Source organism: Diorhabda carinulata, chromosome 3 (genome assembly GCF_026250575.1).
Source record: "Diorhabda carinulata isolate Delta chromosome 3, icDioCari1.1, whole genome shotgun sequence".
In the NCBI taxonomy this organism is placed as follows: Eukaryota; Metazoa; Arthropoda; class Insecta; order Coleoptera; family Chrysomelidae; genus Diorhabda; species Diorhabda carinulata.
Window position 1 is genome coordinate 1,786,956 of NC_079462.1, and position 21,267 is coordinate 1,808,222.

Sequence of the window (21,267 nt, forward strand, 5' to 3'; positions counted from 1 at the left end):
CCATAATTATAGCCTAGCGAAGAAAATAACAAACGACATTCTTTAATTATTTGTCATTGAAATACAAGCTTTTATCTACCTACGGGTACAGTCTATCGTAAAAGCATTTAAAAGGACACACCCATCCTTTGTTTAATACACGTAACCAACTGGTTTTGAAATCCCTCACTTGATATCAATGAGAAATCGAATAGTTTCATTATCAAAGTTTTTCTTTGTATAAAATTTAATAAGATGAAAGGTTACGAACCCCCATAAATCCGTTGTTTCCCATGATTATAAATTACGTAAATAATATCTTTACACCCGTATGTGGTATACATACATAATTACGTCTCCTTGTATAAATCTTTGCTTTAGACGACCACGGTCACGAAATATAAATCAGCACAATGTTGCCGATGTTTTAATCATATTCTTCGTTAAGATATATTTAGACTGTAAAAATACTGATTTCTTATACCGAAAAAAATATAAAAAATAGTTTGATGAAAATTTTCCTTTTATGAAACCACACAAGTTTGTTTTATATAAATAAATTAACATTTTATAGTATAAACCATAATTTACTTCATTTGAGTTGGCTTGGCAACATTGTAAGTATAATGTGAAATTATGACCGTTAGTGTTTAAGGTTTTTTTTCTATGTCGTAGACTGTACTTCTCCCACAATAAATGCAGATAATACAATACATAATAAAGATTTTACAATACACGTAATTAACTGTAGACATCATGTAAATTTATTATTTTTTTCGTTCGTTGTGGTATATTTTTTTAATTAATAAAAAAAGCAGTTGAAAAAACTTTTATTGAATAAGTATGCTATGGATTGTTAATATTCGCTATGTTGTTAATTATGCTGGTTTTTCTTGATGTTGTCGAGGATATTTTTCTTATTCTTTCCACGGCGCTGGATTTCTTTAACCTGATGTAGTTTCTTTTCTTACAAACGAAAATAATAAATATAAACAAACCTAAAAAAAAGCGTCTTGAAGTCGAATTTATTTACTGACGATAAAAAAGTGTCTAGAATCAGTAGTTTTATTATTAAGGTTTTATTACATTTCATTTTTCGATATAAATTGAAAATATGTACTGTAATATGAAAACAAATAATATAATTAAAAAGTTTTAGGTTATATTAATTACTTATAAATTAAGATAGTATTAGAACGGACGGGGAACTGAACGACAAGTTTAAGAATGCGAATAAAAGCATAGAATCCATCAGTCGACAACAGTGTTGCCTATTTTCCATACTATAATAAACATTTTATTAGAATGAAAAACAATAAAAACTACTTTTTCTATAAGAAATTTAATAGAGAATGAATGAATTGATTCACCTTGTAAGCAATCTATAAAATCCCATATTATTTCTAGAATAGCAGTGGCTTCGTAATCATTGAAATCAAAAAAAGATGATATAACCTCAAATAAATATAAAACCCCCATTGAAAATGACAGTTTAACCACTAGACGAAACCTACAAAATAAAAAATTTTCACGATTTGTTTTTCAAAAATATCATACCGTTGCACACGTCATAGGATTTGTAGGAATACTATAAAATTTAATATATAGTTTGACTGTACTAAAACTTAAACTCGTATTTTAGGTGATGACAGATGACATATTACTTTGCTTTCTTCTTGAAGAATTTCTTCTTCTTTTTTAACGTCGAAGGGGTTTCTACCATTTTTTTGATTTCTCTTTTGACCGCCAAAACGTACATAACGGTTTTTGTGAAAAAAACCAAATTTAATATTTGAATTATTGTCAATGGAATGGCTCTGAAAACAATTTCTGCGTAGTTTCCTAAAATATATATCATTTCAAACAATGTTGGTATCGCATTAGGGATGTTTACCTTTTTCTATGGCGCATTTAGTGACGGCCATGTCTATTTTTATCGGTTCCGGTAAGGAATCAGTTTCATAGACAAATACTAAAAAAGATGTATATAAAAAAGGCACTCCCCATCCGTATATATTGTAATATAAAAATTTCACGAAATTCCTTTTTTGTTTTTCTATTTTTATCAATTGTCTATTCGAGGACCTAAAATTATAACAAATTTTACCAAACTTTTTTCTTTCAACTTGAGACAAAAATATTTTTAAAAATAGTGAAATTTTATCAAAAAAAATGTTTTTTAATAAAAACAATCATGTGGAGAGAATGAAATTAGTTTTGATAAAAATAAAATTTGTTAGGAAAATTATTCAATTCTGGCAACACTGTTTCGAATTTGTTTTTAATGGTCACAAGGTACCAATGGAAATATATCGAATGTTTTATTTATGTTTTTGGGATGCCAAGGAGAAGTTTCTTTAATTTTTATTTAATAAAATATTGGATTATTTTATTTTTAAGTAAATATTGAATTTATTTAATAATCTAAATGTATATTTAGAAATGTAGAATTTTGCATACGCGGACGGGGAATGGAACGTTAAGATTGTAATCAACGACATACGTTATTAAAAATTCATAATTCTTCAACAGTGTTGCCTGATTTACATACATTTATATAGATCTTGTTAAATACAAATAATAAAAACTAAATAATAATGAAAATATTGTAGGATTCTTAATATATAAATAACAAAATAGACAATATGATAATGTTACTTACCCAAACGTACAGTAAATATCATAACATATGACTTGTAACCAAACGAAGCTACAATATCCGAGGTAAATTATAGCAAAACCTAAAAACCAAAATTTTTGCAATATTTCATCATTAAAATGTCAAAAAATTCACGTAGATCGAACAATTAAGTACTTTATAACCTCTAAACTTAATATTTTGACGTAGCATATACATATTGACGTATAATACTAAACATAAAACGTCGTATAACCTCTAAAAGTAATATTGTTGGTTCTATGGAAAACGTATTTGTAGCATAGAAGCCGCTTTTATTGACAAAAGTAATTTTTTCCCTAAGTAAATCAATTTAAAAAAACTTTTTTAAAAATTCAGAAGATTGTACCCGATCTGACAACAGTGTACGATAGATGATATAAAAAATTAAGGCAGGACAGACGTTCAATAAGCTTTTCATAATCACAAAATGCAAAATTGATAATCTTAATTTCAAAATTGGTTTTGATTTTATGAAACACGACTTTTTTCACAGAATTTCCTATTTCGAACAGGTTTTAGTGGTTTCTGTAGGATTAAAAATCCGTTTTATGAAAAATATAAAATAGTTTTACTTTTTATTTTCTGATCTGGCAACGCCGGTTGTAAAAGTATATAAGTTATAATTTAAAAGAAATAAGACACGACATACGTTTAGTGTGTTTGGGTGTTTAAATGATTTACCGTCTGTAATCGCCATTTTCTTTTTGTTTATTATCAAAATTAGCACGGTACTTAATTTAAGAATAAATTTAAATAATTAATAGATATATTTATCCAATTCTTGTGTGTACGTATCGTTTTATATCAAGTAGAACGTATGTCTAGAATAATTTCAAATGATAGTTTTAATCGAATATCTTATTCGGAATATTTAAAGAATCGATTTTAATTACCTATGAATTTGCAAAGCGTTTTTGTCGGTTTGTAATGAAGATTCGTCTTGAAGGTATGATATACGAGGGCTGTATAAAGAAATAACAAAGAACAACAAAAACAAACTAAGGTTTTACCAAAAACTTTTCTCGTTTCATTCGAAACAACATAAAAAAATATGGTCAACAACAAAAACACTCCAGATACAATCATGGCGGCTCGATTCCACAGAAATTTCGTAGCCAACGGCGGATTATCGCTTATAAAAAATCCAAAATAAACCGAACCGAAATTTATTCCGTTTTTCGTGGCGTGTTCCAGACAATAAGGTTGTTCCTTCAAAGGAAATATAGAATCCGTTTTCGTATCGTGAAAATTCCCTTTTTCGTCCAAATAAAATGGCGATATATCCAACTCCCTGTATACTTTTCCTACCGGGTAGCCGTGTATAATCGCTATATCATCTGGAAATTAAAAAAATACGTTTAATAAAGTTGTTTATATACGGGGCGTTTCAATAAAAGGTGATCCCATCTCTAGATTAGACGTTTTTTACGATTTCGACGCAACTACTGGCAACAATGTTATGGAATTTTTTTTAAACACCGTGTATATTTAATATGAGTTAATTTATGTTATTGAATATACTACAGATGTCCCGGATTAATATTAATCAATATATTTCTCTGATAAATTGTTTAATTAGAAGGTTAATATAGAAAAAAAAGTTTATTTCGGCCTGATATAGTACGAGGGGGATCGGAAACAACAAATTTCATACCGACCTTCAGTTTTTCCTAGAAACGTTTCGAATTTATCGAACTGTATACCGTTAACGAAAGTATCTTCGCAATGAGACCCGTTAACGAAACTTTTACCGTCGGGACAACATTTTCTCACGCATTTAACCGTCTTACAAAACCTCGAGTTCCTGCAAATCCTGACTACGCCTCGGCCGATCGTAGTTTCGTCCAAGCAAAACTGATTTTTCGTAAACATTTCGCCGGTTTTTAAAATTACAACGTTGAAATCGTCCCAAACAACGTCGGTTTTCAGATCGACTGTTAGATCTGATATTATTTCGCATTGGGGTAAACCGATTTTGACGATGTTTTGCCCGAAAATGTTGGTTCTGTTCGAGGAATTGGCGCAGGAACGTTTCTCGGTGTTGTAGAAATAATTCGGCGGGCAACATTTGTTAAATAAGTCCACTTCTTCTATTTTGCGGTATTTCGAATGGTTTTTTCGAAATATCGTCGCCGATTGGTCTACGACGTCGATGCACTTCGTGGAATCGTCCGAAACGTCGTGAGTAGCGCTGATTCTGAAAGAAGAAGAAGTCGTGGCGCTTTTACTGCAGAAGTAGTTTCCTTCTTTCGACGCCATTCGTTGTTCGCAACATTTACGCAAGTTTTCCGCGTTTAATAATGACTGAAAATTGATTGTTATCGAAATTATGTAGAAAAACTTTCGGAGCATTGTTTCGGTTTTCGAAAAATCCAATCGCGCTCGGTGAATTTCATTTATACGACTGGATTTATATCGAATCGTTTCTTTTCCCGATGTTTTGTATCTATGACGATCGTTTTTCATCTGGAATTTGTTTATATGACAAAATAACCCAGTTTATTTTATTAATAATCATATGCATAGGAGCCAGTGGCGTGGAAAAGCTCCTATTTTTTCTATTTTCCATATTTTTGTTGATTAATTTCAAACATAAGTCGTTATTACGAAAATTTTATGCAATAACAATTTTTGAGCGCCCGGTATAACGTAATTGCATTATTAGAATTGAATTTTTGTTAAAACTATTTATTTCTTCTGCTCCCTGTATCTTAAAAACTGAAAATATTCGTATTTGAAATCCATCTCATTAATTTACAATTTTCCTAATTTGAGATTTTTAATAATAAACCCAATTTCCCGATTTACAATACGACTTAAACGGTTTGGCAACATCGTACACTTATAATTCATTTATATCATCCATTTTAGTATCCGGTCACGTGATATAAACAACTAAGCAACCCTCTAAACAATACCGTTGCTTACGTGTTATATTTATCTATTTAGAAAGAATATACGTAATAAAATCCATATTTTTTCTACTCCCTGTATCTTGAAAATAAACAATTTTATAGAAAATTTATTTTAAATACTTCATATTAATCTACAATTCACCTAATTAAATTCCCCATATTCATATACGTAATAAAATATTTATTTCTTCTGCTCCCTGTATCTTAAAAACTGAAAATATTCGAAAAAATGTATTTGAAATCCATCTCATTAATTTACAATTTTCCTAATTTGAGATTTCTAATAATAAACCCAATTTCCCGATTTACAATACGACTTAAACGGTTTGGCAACATCGTACACTTATAATTCATTTATATCATCCATTTTAGTATCCGGTCACGTGATATAAACAACTAAGCAACCCTCTAAACAATACCGTTGCTTACGTGTTATATTTATCTATTTAGAAAGAATATACGTAATAAAATCCATATTTTTTCTACTCCCTGTATCTTGAAAATAAACAATTTTATAGAAAATTTATTTTAAATACTTCATAATAATCGACAATTCACTTAATTAAATTCCCCCCATTCACAGTACCATTTGAACGGTTTGGCAACATCGTACACTTATAATTCATTTATATCATCCATTTTAGTATCCGGTCACGTGATATAAACAACTAAGCAACCCTCTAAACAATACCGTTGCTTACGTGTTATATTTATCTATTTAGAAAGCATATACGTAATAAAATCCATATTTTTTCTACTCCCTGTATCTTGAAAATAAACAATTTTATAGAAAATTTATTTTAAATACTTCATATTAATCTACAATTCACCTAATTAAATTCCCCATATTCATATACGTAATAAAATATTTATTTCTTCTGCTCCCTGTATCTTAAAAACTGAAAATATTCGAAAAAATGTATTTGAAATCCATCTCATTAATTTACAATTTTCCTAATTTGAGATTTTTAATAATAAACCCAATTTCCCGATTTACAATACGACTCAAACGGTTTGGCAACATCGTACACTTATAATTCATTTATATCATCCATTTTAGTATCCGGTCACGTGATATAAACAACTAAGCAACCCTCTAAACAATACCGTTGCTTACGTGTTATATTTATCTATTTAGAAAGAATATACGTAATAAAATCCATATTTTTTCTACTCCCTGTATCTTGAAAATAAACAATTTTATAGAAAATTTATTTTAAATACTTCATAATAATCGACAATTCACTTAATTAAATTCCCCCCATTCACAGTACCATTTGAACGGTTTGGCAACATCGTACACTTATAATTCATTTATATCATCCATTTTAGTATCCGGTCACGTGATATAAACAACTAAGCAACCCTCTAAACAATACCGTTGCTTACGTGTTATATTTATCTATTTAGAAAGAATATACGTAATAAAATCCATATTTTTTCTACTCCCTGTATCTTGAAAATAAACAATTTTATAGAAAATTTATTTTAAATACTTCATATTAATCTACAATTCACCTAATTAAATTCCCCATATTCATATACGTAATAAAATATTTATTTCTTCTGCTCCCTGTATCTTAAAAACTGAAAATATTCGAAAAAATGTATTTGAAATCCATCTCATTAATTTACAATTTTCCTAATTTGAGATTTTTAATAATAAACCCAATTTCCCGATTTACAATACGACTTAAACGGTTTGGCAACATCGTACACTTATAATTCATTTATATCATCCATTTTAGTATCCGGTCACGTGATATAAACAACTAAGCAACCCTCTAAACAATACCGTTGCTTACGTGTTATATTTATCTATTTAGAAAGAATATACGTAATAAAATCCATATTTTTTCTACTCCCTGTATCTTGAAAATAAACAATTTTATAGAAAATTTATTTTAAATACTTCATAATAATCTACAATTCACCTAATTAAATTCCCCCTATTCACAGTACCATTTGAACGGTTTGGCAACATTGTACAGTTATCATGTATTTATAGCATACATTATAATATCCGATCGGGTGATATAAACCAATAGGCAACCCGCTTTACACTGCCATTGCTCATATTTATTTGTTTGGAGAGTATATAATACTTAATAAAATCCGTATTTTTTAATTAATCTTATCCTAATTTGACATTTTTCAATAATAAACTGAATTCCTCTATTGACAATACGAATTAAACGGCTTGGCAACATTGTACACTTATAATTTGATTATGGTATACATTAGAGTTTCCGGTCAGCTGATTTAAATTAATAGGCAACTTGCTAAACTATACCATTGTTTACGTATTTTATTTATCTGTTTAGAGACAATATACGTAATAAAATCCGATTTTTTTTACTCCCTGTATATTGAGAACCAACAATATTAGAGAAAATGTATTTTAAATACTTCGAATTAATCTACAATTCTCGTAAATTTAGGCATATTAAACCAATTTCCCCTATTTAAACGGTTTGGCAACATTGTACACTTATACATTATATAGTATCCGTGATATAAACCAGTAGGCAACCCGCTTTACACTACCATTGCTTACGTTGTCATATTTATTTGTTTGGAGAGTATATACTAAATAAAATCCGTATTTTTTCTGTTCCCTATATCGTAAACACTAACAATATTAGGAAGAACATATTTTGAATATTCCACATTAATCTATATCTCGTATTCTTGTTCAAAACTTAATTAAAAAAAGAAATATGGAATTGCGTAAATACCACGCCTACTTTTATCACGTGATTATCAAGGTCAGTAGTATTAACTACTTTGTTTCAATCTCTTAAAATTATTTTACAATTACTTATATTTCAATAAAAAATTCTATATATTCGTCTATTTTTAGATCTTCCTCGTTTTTCATTGTTTTTAGATAGATTCCAAATTTTAAACATCGACATCCGTTTGATTTTAATTGATAGTTAGTTTATTATTTCGGATGTTCATAAATAAAATAAACGTTTGATGTTACGTTTGATTAAAAAAAATTGATTTTGTGCATATTATGACTCAATTATTAATTACAAAAATTCCATAAGCTAAAACACGTATTAGTTATATCTGTAAATAATTACGCTTTTAATGTTTGCACTGTTTATAAAAACGAATCCTGTCCTGTATAATTAGTAGGCTTTAGACTTCGTTATATGCAACCATCTTTACTGGTGTATGGTTGGTTGCATACTAATAAAATCGAGATATTAAAATTTATCTAATTATTTTCATATATTTGAGAATTATTTATTCATTTTCCATTAATTTCAATACATATTTATAACTTTTTATAAGTGATGAAATGAATCAATATAAAAATATGAAATATTCTGTCAAGTGCTAGGCAATGAACTTTACGAAAGGTTGCATAGTCAGAAATAAATCGATGTTATTCATTTATATTCAAACGACTTGATAAAGAATGATTTATTTTCTAATTATAATCACAATAACACAATACCTAACAATTCAGTCTCTATTTATTAATCCAAAATCCTTTTTTTAACCTTTTTGTTTACTAGCACATTCACTGAAAGGTATATTGTCTAATTTCACTGTATCTTTTGTTATTTTAGCTTCATAAATTCCAGGTTTTACTTCTCTAGCTTGTATCACTGTTGTCCTCAATTCTCTTTCTACATCTTGAGAATATTTTATCAATTCTTCTATAGCTTTTAGATCCGTAACGTGTTTACATTTTTTGTATTCTTCGTTTATTCTTTTCCTAGCTTCACTTAAAGCGGTTAAATCACCTTGGAATACTGTTTTTCTAGTTTTATGTAATTCTTTAAACGTTTTTAATACTTGTCTTCGAATATTTACAGACATTTTATCACATTTATTTATATAAACATATACGTTTACTTATATAATCACGTCAAATTTTCTTCTTCTTTTTTATATGAATAATGTACGTTTCAATAGAACTACTCATAGAACGTTGAACAATTTAGATTGCGTGTAGTATGGAGTCGAATCCAAGGACAAAGCTATTTAATAGACAGAATCGGATCGGTACGATGACGATTTTAATTTTACTATTTATTTTAACACAGTTATTTTAATATAGGGGGTGTGTAGAAATAAAAAACAATTTTATAAAATTTGTATTTGATAAATAAACACGATAAGTACGTATATATGACATATTATATATAAAAATAACAATTTTTTATTTATTTGGGAACGCTAGTTAAAGCAAGTCCGTTTGACGTTATCGACGAATGGGTTCGGATAGAAGACGTGCTTTGAGTGTAAGCTATGCCAAAAAAATTATATTTATGTAACAGAGCAAAAAAAACTTTCTTCTTACAGATGAAAATAATAAAAATAAAAACTCCTGAAAAAAAAAATTGAATATATGATAATACATTTCTATTGAAATATAATTTTTTTACCTTGTAAAGCATTGTACAAATCGAAAATAATTTCGATATACTTTGGAACCGTGCCTAATTCACTCATGTCAAAGAACGCTGTTATTACTTCGAATATTAAACCAATACCCATCACTACTGACAGTTTTATGATGAGAAATAACCTCGAAATTAAAAAAATTCTCGATTAGAATATTGAAAGTGTGTTTGGGATTTGGGATGATGTAAATATCAGGTGAAGTAATAATATTTCTGTTATTATTTAATTAATACCTTTGTCTGTCTTTGCTGAATTTCTTTGCGGAATTCGTCATCTTGCTATCATTTCTTTTATTAATTTCAGTTCGTACTTTTACACAATAAAGTACAGTTTTTATGAAAAAAACCATGTTTATCGTTTGAATTATCAATAAAGGGATGTTCATGAATACCAATTTGGCATAATTACCTAATCCTGAAATCAAAAAAAGTTTTTCATTCCTAAAACCGTTTATTTGATTTCGTAATAATAAAATTCAACATTCCACGAAAAGAAAACTAGACTAGGTTATCTTTAAATTAATTAAAACTATTTCTCAGAACCCAGATTATTAATAATGTTCACTTAGAGGATGTCAAGGAACAGGATAACCATTTATAAATAATTTATCTAATCTATTCTTGTTATAAATCCATTTTAAAGTAGGCTAATTCAATTATCGGATCATTAACAACCTGAATATTATTTCTAATTGAATACAGTGTGATAATAAAATGCAAAACAATACGAATTATTACAAAGTATGTCAATATAACGATATTTTTAGGTAATTTGATACTTACTGATATCAAAGAAACATTTTTGTTCCCCTATAAGTGGCTGGATGGCGTAAGGTAAAACTTTCCATTTCTTAAATAATAATATCGTTAGAGTTATTAATAAAGGTCCTCCCCAGCCATATAGACTGTAGAATATGAATTTCTTCAGTTCTTTTTCTTTTTGGCTTGATCCTAGATATATCCTGGTGGTTCTGTCAAAATTATTGTTGAAATTGAGGTTATATTATCATAAATAAAGTTATACAAGAAGAAGAGTAGTGGTATCAACACATTACGAAGAAAAAATAGGCAGGCGGTGATATAAAAAGAAGAATTAGGTTTATACGAAACATAAAGAAAAGTTTTTCGTCTCCTATAAATAGTAGGATGGAATTTTTTTAATTCTTTTTATTTATGGCTCAATTCAGATATATCCTGGTAGTTCTGTCAAATTTTTTGTTGAAATTGAGGTTATACATATTATCATAAATAAAGTTATAAAAGAAAAAGAGTAGTGGTATCAACACATTACGAAGAAAAAATAGGCAGACGGGGATATAAAAAAGAAGATTAAGTTTCAAACAATACCCGCTCAATGTAGAAATAGTTATAAAAAAATATTTTTTCTCCAGAATTATAATAAAACTGTTAATACCTATAACATAATGATAAATTAGCTGTCAAAACATATTTCATTATGAAAAATTATCACGTAATTCGATATCCTCAAATAGAGTAAAGTAATGAAAAACAAAATCAATTAATTAAAATTCTATTTTAATCACGCCCAAATTATACTTAAAAACCTTCACAAGTATCAGAAAATTACATAGCAAAGTTTATTATATATACAAAAAAAACAGAAGATATGACAACAATGTCTAGTATAACCAGAACAATATTGTGTAAGGTAAATGAACTCTAGTAATCTAAATAGTAGCGCCCTCTACATTGTACTCGAATGTTTAAGACGATGTTTACACCATATCAACAGTTACGTATCAAATATTTTACTCTACATATTTAGTTTGTCTATGATATACTCACCCAAATGTTATCCAGATTTCAAAACTCATAACATTCGCCCATGAAAACTGAGCTATTGCAAAGAAGATTATAGAGAAAGCTAAAACAAATATTGAAGAAACAATAAATAATAAATAATTAAACAAAAAGTTAGGTTATAAAGTAAAATATTATCGATAAAACTCGAAACCTGCACATCGCTTTATTTTAAAATTAAAACTTGAATTATTTTTTTTGTTATCGAATCCCACCTCTATATAAAATCAATTTTAAAGTATCGTTAGTCATAACAAGTTCAAATATTTATAGTCTAGCTTATAAAAATACCGAAAATCTTGATTGACCCACTTATATTAACATTTATTATTTTTATTTTATTTAGATTTCGTTCCCAGAAGACCTTTGTTACTATTTTTAAGTATGTTTAGAAAACGAAACCTGATCTTTCACAAGAAAACAAAATCCTTTTTTATTGGTTTGTTTTACGAATCTCACCAACGCAAAGTTATTTATACCTAGTTATTATTTTTGACAAAAAACGTTTCACATCAACAACAATAATATTTAGGCAATAAATTCATTCACGAAACTACGTAAATAAATGTATACAAGTCTAAAGCCGGTACTACACGATGCTGTCAACTTTTCGCGTACGACTAAATATTAAACGAACCAACAGTGTAATAGTACCACAAGTTTTGTTTCTAATATCGGGTCAATAACCTACATTTGAAGCAAAATATTCGGCGATTGACATGCCCCAATCATACCAGCGTTTAAAGCATTCGTGTGGAACCGGCTTAACTTCGCGTAGTTTTCTACTATCAGGTAGAATCACTGAACTTTTGTTATTGAACTAGAGATGGCGCAACTACCTATATTTCTATCCTAATAAGTTTTTATTAGTAAAAGTTCAGGCCGAGACAAAGCTAGAGATGGGAAATTATAATTTGTAACGATATATATCGCAAAGGGGATAATTATTGCTGGAAAATATATTTTTACGTGAAGCAATTTTTTTGTAAATAATTTTTTCCAACGAAACGCATGAAAATGCTGTTCCAATCGTTTTAAAAACAAATCTAATCGAATTAGGAGAATAATTAATTATCTTAATGTGTAGTTAATTACTGAATTATCACCAAATTAAACGGGGGTGGTTTTCCTTCTCCAGAGACTTCTGTTTTATCTGGAATCCAATTTATTATCAAAAACACATAAATAACACCCCCTAATATCGTTAATTAAATATTGTTTACTACAGGGTGTGACGCGAAAATGACATATAATAAAAAAATTATTTTATGGGGTTTGTATTACTTATTTACTTCTTGTTTTGATTCAGAATCATGGTGGTAGATGCTACGACGCACAAAACCCTTCCAAAAACACCCTATATGTTGTTATACCGTTTTTAATTCAAGCACACATCTAGTGTCTTCAATTTTTAACGGGACAATCTGTATAAGACAGAATGATGAGTATTAAAAAAAGCGAAAACGAAAATAAAACAAACGAAGTAGTTAATCCGCTCTTAATTAAAATCAAACTTGTTTTCTACATCATATTGTAGGTAATTAAATAAATTTCAAGTGCATGGGATAATTTCCATTTGTAATAACAAGGTATATTTCCTACGATTTCGTATGTAAAATATTTAGTATACCAGTTTTTAATATTATACACGAGAGAAAATATAAATAGAGAAAAAATAAACTATAACGTTTATTTTGAGAAGAAAGTCTTAAAACACTAAATTTTTATGAGAAAAATTGAGGTTATTGACTTGAACATATCAGCTTTAACGAAATTAATAAAAACAAAACAGTTACCTACTTTATCCTCAATATTTTTAGTTGTTTATAATGAAATCCAGATGTCGCTAGTGTAGCTTCGTATATTACAGTTTCCGTTTCAATATTTGCAAATATTTATTATATTTTTTATTCGAACAATTAATATCTATGTAATATCTACTAAACTAAGTGTATATAGTACGTTCCACATATAATTCAGTGGTATTTTATCATAAATTGTAAATATTTTGATAAAGACTTTTTATTTGAAATTTCTTCGATGCACATCTACAAAACTAAGTATATATACTTCGTTCCACATATAATTCAGTGATATTTCATCATAAATTGTAAATATTTTGATAAAGACTTTTTATTTGAAATTTCTTCGATGCACATCTACAAAACTAAGTATATATAGTTCGTTCCACATATAATTCAGTGATATTTCATCATAAATTGTAAATATTTTGATAAAGACTTTTTATTTGAAATTTCTTCGATGCACATCTACAAAACTAAGTATATATAGTACGTCCCACATATAATTCAGTGGCATTTCATCATAAATTGTAAATATTTTGATAAAGACTTTTTATTTGAAATTTCTTCGATGCACATCTACAAAACTAAGTATATATAGTACGTCCCACATATAATTCAGTGATATTTCATCATAAATTGTAAATATTTTGATAAAGACTTTTTATTTGAAATTTTTTTTATGCACATCTACAAAACTAAGTGTATATAGTACGTCCCACATATAATTTCGATTGCAACGGTGGAGTTTTTTCGTGATATACAGGTAGCTAATGAATATTTTGGTATAAACATATTTTTCTTGTGAATATTTATATGTAAAAGCTAGATATTTACCTCTAAACTGACACTCAGTCTCGGTGGGAGTTGTTTTAGATTGTGCTATAAGCAAAAAAATGAAAACGCACAACGAAGCCATACAATAATTGATCAAAATCTTCCCGAACATCTTCTTCCATTCTTTTATGAAAACATAAACCAAAATCGTCAAAATTAGTAGTACGGTCGATAATATAAAAGGCCAAATTCTATAATCGAACTTGGTTAAAGTATTTTCGTCTTCAGGGAAACATTGGAAAATGTAATAGTCTCTCTTAGATCCCCTTTGGAGGTGTTCCATGCAATAAGAATTCATATTTTTAACGTCAGATGTGCTAACTTCTTTTTTTGACCATACTGTGAAGCTTCCGTTCTTGTGGATGGTAATTTTAGAGTCGGGATTCACCATATGTATATGGGGGCATGTACGATTGTGAATAATCGCAAAATTTTCTGGAAAAAAAAATTTTTCGCGTCATAAATTGTCGATTCTAACGAAATTTTTCAAATAACCCTCGTATAATGATACATACGAGGCTCTGTGGTACAATGGAAGATAGATACCGCCAGTACTGCCACTTATATCGAAAAAATTACCCCAAAACTCAATGACGAAGAGTGTGAAGCAGGTCCTGTTCTATTTATATCAATAGAATATTAAATTTGGTAAATACAGTGGAAAATTTTCATTTTTTGTGGTAATTTTACGTCGAAGACTTCCACTTCTAATAGCTACTGAGCAAACGCGAGGCATTGTTGTCAGATTTATCCTGAATATGACTTTGGGTAATATATTAAGTATATTACCATAAAGATGATTTTTACGGGTATGTAAATTGAATTGCTGATTTTATTACTATTAAATAATAAAAAAATATGCGAGGAATAGATAATAGATAATTGTACGGAAGTTTAGTGAATTTTTTTATCGAATTTTATGTGCACGTAGGCGGTTAATATCGTTTAAAATGAAAATAAACATAAACAACTTCCAAGTTTAGTCGATGATGATGATTTTATCACTGTTATGTATTTTGAATTATTCATTATCGTTATAAATAAATCGTACGACATTTTTTTTGTTTAATACACAATAGCCGCGTAGATATTGAATTTTTAATTGTTGAAAATACACTGGAAAAAAGATTTTTCGAATAAAAACGTTGATTTATCTCAAAATATAATCCATTAAACGAAAGTGCTACTTAAGTTTCGAGATATGGCAACGCTGATGCGAATACGTCATATTTGACATTTCCATCATGAAGTTTGACATTTTTAATGGTGGACGTACTCAAAACGTGTTGTAGTACGAGTGTTGATTTCAATAGAGGTTGTTTTGAAAAACATTGAAACTATATCTAATATAAACTTAAGTATCAACCCTCGTAACCTCGAAAAAAATATATATATACAAGGTGTATTATTTAAATAAATATGAATCATTAATGAACTAAAAATTTCCTTGTAGTATTCTGGTTGTACTTTGTTTTTTTTGTTATTTCGGTTTGTAATTTACGTGTTTTAAATTTTATTTATACACTATTTACTAACACTTAACATTAATTTATTTATATTAACTTGTCATTTTATCGACAAAAAGTGTCTGGGATTATTGAAATGATTAAAAAATCCACTGGGAGGGTTTTTAAGCCGTAAAAAATTCCTGGGAGGATTGCAATTATGAAAAAATGAGTCTAGATAGTTTTAAATTATTAAAAAAACGTCTAGAAACGTTGCAAGTGTCAAAAAACTGTCTAGGAAGGTTCTAAACTATAAAAAAAAGTGTCTGGGATGATTTAAATGATCAAAAAATCCACTGGGAGGGTTTTTAAGCCGTAAAAAATTCCTGGGAGGATTGCAATTATGAAAAAATGAGTCTAGATAGTTTTAAATTATTAAAAAAAAAAGTTTAGAAACGTTGGAATTGTCAAAAAACTGTCTAGGAAGGTTCAAAACTATGAAAAAAGTGTCTGGGATGATTTAAATGATTAAAAAATCCACTGGGAGGGTTTTTAAGCCGTAAAAAATTCCTGGGAGGATTGCAATTATGAAAAAATGAGTCTAGATAGTTTTAAATTATTAAAAAAAAAGTTTAGAAACGTTGGAATTGTCAAAAAACTGTCTAGGAAGGTTCTAAACTATGAAAAAAGTGTCTGGGATGATTTAAATGATTAAAAAATCCACTGGGAGGGTTTTTAAGCCGTAAAAAATTCCTGGGAGGATTGCAATTATGAAAAAATGAGTCTAGATAGTTTTAAATTATTAAAAAAAATGTCTAGAAACGTTGGAATTGTCAAAAAACTGTCTAGGAAGGTTCTAAACTATGAAAAAAGTGTCTGGGATGATTTAAATGATCAAAAAATCCACTGGGAGGGTTTTTAAGCCGTAAAAAATTCCTGGGAGGATTGCAATTATGAAAAAATGAGTCTAGATAGTTTTAAATTATTAAAAAAAAATGTCTAGAAACGTTGGAATTGTCAAAAAACTGTCTAGGAAGGTTCTAAACTATGAAAAAAGTGTCTGGGATGATTTAAATGATTAAAAAAATCCACTGGGAAGATTTTTATGCTGTAAAATATCACTGGAAGGAATCCAATTATGAAAAAATGTGTCTGTATAGTTTTAAATTATTAAAAAAAAGTCTAGAAACGTTACAATTGTCGAAAAATTGCCTAGGAAGGTTCTAAACTATAAAAAAAAGTGTCTGGGATGATTTAAATGATCAAAAAATCCACTGGGAGGGTTTTTAAGCCGTAAAAAATTCCTGGGAGGATTGCAATTATGAAAAAATGAGTCTAGATAGTTTTAAATTATTAAAAAAACGTCTAGAAACGTTGCAAGTGTCAAAAAACTGTCTAGGAAGGTTCTAAACTATAAAAAAAAGTGTCTGGGATGATTTAAATGATCAAAAAATCCACTGGGAGGGTTTTTAAGCCGTAAAAAATTCCTGGGAGGATTGCAATTATGAAAAAATGAGTCTAGATAGTTTTAAATTATTAAAAAAAAAAGTTTAGAAACGTTGGAATTGTCAAAAAACTGTCTAGGAAGGTTCAAAACTATGAAAAAAGTGTCTGGGATGATTTAAATGATTAAAAAATCCACTGGGAGGGTTTTTAAGCCGTAAAAAATTCCTGGGAGGATTGCAATTATGAAAAAATGAGTCTAGATAGTTTTAAATTATTAAAAAAAAAGTTTAGAAACGTTGGAATTGTCAAAAAACTGTCTAGGAAGGTTCTAAACTATGAAAAAAGTGTCTGGGATGATTTAAATGATTAAAAAATCCACTGGGAGGGTTTTTAAGCCGTAAAAAATTCCTGGGAGGATTGCAATTATGAAAAAATGAGTCTAGATAGTTTTAAATTATTAAAAAAAATGTCTAGAAACGTTGGAATTGTCAAAAAACTGTCTAGGAAGGTTCTAAACTATGAAAAAAGTGTCTGGGATGATTTAAATGATCAAAAAATCCACTGGGAGGGTTTTTAAGCCGTAAAAAATTCCTGGGAGGATTGCAATTATGAAAAAATGAGTCTAGATAGTTTTAAATTATTAAAAAAAAATGTCTAGAAACGTTGGAATTGTCAAAAAACTGTCTAGGAAGGTTCTAAACTATGAAAAAAGTGTCTGGGATGATTTAAATGATTAAAAAAATCCACTGGGAAGATTTTTATGCTGTAAAATATCACTGGAAGGAATCCAATTATGAAAAAATGTGTCTGTATAGTTTTAAATTATTAAAAAAAAGTCTAGAAACGTTACAATTGTCGAAAAATTGCCTAGGAAGGTTCTAAACTATAAAAAAAAGTGTCTGGGATGATTTAAATGATCAAAAAATCCACTGGGAGGGTTTTTAAGCCGTAAAAAATTCCTGGGAGGATTGCAATTATGAAAAAATGAGTCTAGATAGTTTTAAATTATTAAAAAAAAAAGTTTAGAAACGTTGGAATTGTCAAAAAACTGTCTAGGAAGGTTCAAAACTATGAAAAAAGTGTCTGGGATGATTTAAATGATTAAAAAATCCACTGGGAGGGTTTTTAAGCCGTAAAAAATTCCTGGGAGGATTGCAATTATGAAAAAATGAGTCTAGATAGTTTTAAATTATTAAAAAAAAAGTTTAGAAACGTTGGAATTGTCAAAAAACTGTCTAGGAAGGTTCTAAACTATGAAAAAAGTGTCTGGGATGATTTAAATGATTAAAAAATCCACTGGGAGGGTTTTTAAGCCGTAAAAAATTCCTGGGAGGATTGCAATTATGAAAAAATGAGTCTAGATAGTTTTAAATTATTAAAAAAAATGTCTAGAAACGTTGGAATTGTCAAAAAACTGTCTAGGAAGGTTCTAAACTATGAAAAAAGTGTCTGGGATGATTTAAATGATCAAAAAATCCACTGGGAGGGTTTTTAAGCCGTAAAAAATTCCTGGGAGGATTGCAATTATGAAAAAATGAGTCTAGATAGTTTTAAATTATTAAAAAAAAATGTCTAGAAACGTTGGAATTGTCAAAAAACTGTCTAGGAAGGTTCTAAACTATGAAAAAAGTGTCTGGGATGATTTAAATGATTAAAAAAATCCACTGGGAAGATTTTTATGCTGTAAAATATCACTGGAAGGAATCCAATTATGAAAAAATGTGTCTGTATAGTTTTAAATTATTAAAAAAAAGTCTAGAAACGTTACAATTGTCGAAAAATTGCCTAGGAAGGTTCTAAACTATAAAAAAATGTGTCTGGGATGATTTAAATGATTAAAAATCCACTGGGAAGGTTTTTATGCTGTAAAAAATCACTGGGAGGACTGCAATTAAGAAAAAATGTGTCTGTATAGTTTTAAGTTAATAAAAAAACATCTAGTATCGTTCCAATGGTCAAAAAACTGTTTAGGAAGGGAGTAAAATTTAACCTAACTTAACGATAAAAAATTTTCAAGCAAGATATTTTTTTCATATAAATCCGTGGTAAAAACGAAGATTTTAAAACAAAATTCATCAAAATCGGATAATTTTTCGTTTATCTAGAGCCCAAAAAACGATAAAAAACGCGAATTATAAAATTACCTTTCATCATTTATTTCCCCGGACTATAATAATTTGTAATTAGTATAATGCATTATCTTACAATCCACGAGATAAATCAAAAATATAATATTTTATCAAACATAATATTAATGGAAAAAAATCACGTATTTAAATATTTCTATTCTACGAGATGTTAAAAATAAATAGTCCTGGTCTTATTTTTTTCTAAAATTACAAAACAAATAAATTAGCGCCATTGATTTTTGGCATTCCTTATAAATAACACCGTCTATCAAGGTCAACTTGTTTATAAAGAAAAAAGTTGATATTTTCTCTACAAAATTACGTTTCAAACAATTTTTATGGAAAATAATTTCTCATTAAACAAATATCCTCATATTTATTTCAAAATTAACAGTCAAATTCGTTCGTTTTTTGAAAAATAATTCTCACAACTCAAAAACGGTATTACAACCTGGCAACGTCGTACAAATATGGCCGTTACATGAAAACAATAGTCAAATTAAAATACTAACCTTCGTGGTTTTCCACTATATCACTAAATCGACTCAAATTCGTACCGTGTTCGTAAGTATTTTCACATTTCGCCCCGTTCACGTAACTCTGCCCATCGGGACAACATTTTCTAATACATTTCAACTTATCACATACATCGAAACCAATTCGACATTCCCTCAACACGAAACCGTCATATTCAGTTTGATCCACACAAAAATCATCAACAGATTTATTTATAGATTTTATGCTATCAAAAAAATCGAATTTCAAATCAATAATAGTTTTACATTTACGTAAACCGACTTTAACTAAACTTTCATTAATAAAACTATTAACCGAATCCTCTTGTTTCATACAAGAATGTAATACCGTATTATAAACATACTTCTAAGGACAACACTTCGGAAAAACCGGTTTTTCCATAAAAACTATTTCGTTTTTTCCAACGTCCAAATAAATTAATCGATCATTGTACAAATCGTAGCACCCCCCATCGGTTAAATTAGCCAAAACCCCCGTTTTATTTGTGTTTAACTGAAATTGTTCAGTTACATCTGGAATGCATTCGAATACTTCTTCTTTTTTATCTAGAACTTCCTCTTCTGAACAGCACTTCAACACTTCGTCACTTAAACTCACTCTAATAATAAAACAAACAGTCAGTAATGTTAGTTTCATTTTAAATCTGGTTTTTTATCATTTTGCAACGGACAGTTGTCGACTAATCGGTTCGCTGTTGTCGAATGAAGCGATATTATGGAGATCCCCAGGACTGATCGCGAAAAGAAGGGGGGAAACGATAAAGGACTTTCCTAATCACGTTATTATATTCGCGAGGAATCGTATAATTGATTGTTATGTGAAAGGAAATAAATTTCGATTCGTCTATTGTTTTCTATTAACCGAAACGATAAAAAATATTCCATTTTGAATATATTTTTATATGATTCAACCTCGAATGTGTATAGTTATTTAAATAAATATTTTTCTATATAATTCAATATCCAAGAATTCTAATATGCAACCTTGAATATTATTTAAACATTCATTGGTTTTTAAATTTCGTTCTTCCAACTATAACAATGATTTAAATTAATTTTAATTGAAGATTTTCAAGTCATAAATAAATGAAATAGACAATAATAAACACGGCAACGTAATGGCGACTGCGTACTATGTTTAATGACAGACGTTTACATCGTTGCCACGTTGTATCTTCATAATGTATTAAAATATTTAGTTCCAAAGTTAAATTGTATTTAATTACGTATAAATAATAATAAATTGATCG

The 21,267-nt window shown here is 28.5% G+C and overlaps 3 protein-coding genes and 1 long non-coding RNA gene across 4 annotated transcripts; 1 reads left to right on the forward strand and 3 right to left on the reverse strand.

The window, feature by feature from the left end:
- Positions 1-794: 794 nt before the first annotated feature.
- On the reverse strand, positions 795-4,918 carry LOC130891454 (G-protein coupled receptor Mth2-like). Its single transcript, XM_057796218.1, has 7 exons — positions 4,318-4,918; positions 3,553-3,996; positions 2,642-2,720; positions 1,874-2,064; positions 1,644-1,821; positions 1,350-1,489; positions 795-977 (listed from the first exon to the last, which is right to left on the reverse strand). The coding sequence occupies exons 1-7, from the start codon at positions 4,916-4,918 to the stop codon at positions 826-828; spliced, it is 1,785 nt and encodes a 594-aa protein (XP_057652201.1). The 3' UTR covers positions 795-825.
- A 4,056-nt stretch (positions 4,919-8,974) lies between these two features.
- Positions 8,975-9,497, reverse strand: LOC130891971 (complex III assembly factor LYRM7). The gene has a single exon (XM_057797111.1). The coding sequence runs from the start codon at positions 9,412-9,414 to the stop codon at positions 9,088-9,090; it is 327 nt and encodes a 108-aa protein (XP_057653094.1). The 5' UTR covers positions 9,415-9,497; the 3' UTR covers positions 8,975-9,087.
- A 182-nt stretch (positions 9,498-9,679) lies between these two features.
- LOC130891966 (G-protein coupled receptor Mth2-like) lies at positions 9,680-20,756 on the reverse strand. The gene is made up of 7 exons (XM_057797103.1): positions 19,994-20,756; positions 14,462-14,896; positions 11,808-11,886; positions 10,785-10,972; positions 10,236-10,416; positions 9,984-10,126; positions 9,680-9,925 (listed from the first exon to the last, which is right to left on the reverse strand). Exons 1-7 carry the CDS (start codon positions 20,328-20,330, stop codon positions 9,762-9,764), a joined length of 1,527 nt encoding a protein of 508 aa, XP_057653086.1. The 5' UTR covers positions 20,331-20,756; the 3' UTR covers positions 9,680-9,761.
- On the forward strand, positions 10,097-11,269 carry LOC130891972 (uncharacterized). The gene is made up of 2 exons (XR_009058972.1): positions 10,097-10,197; positions 10,769-11,269. It is a non-coding gene; the product is annotated as an uncharacterized LOC130891972 (long non-coding RNA).
- Positions 20,757-21,267: the final 511 nt, after the last annotated feature.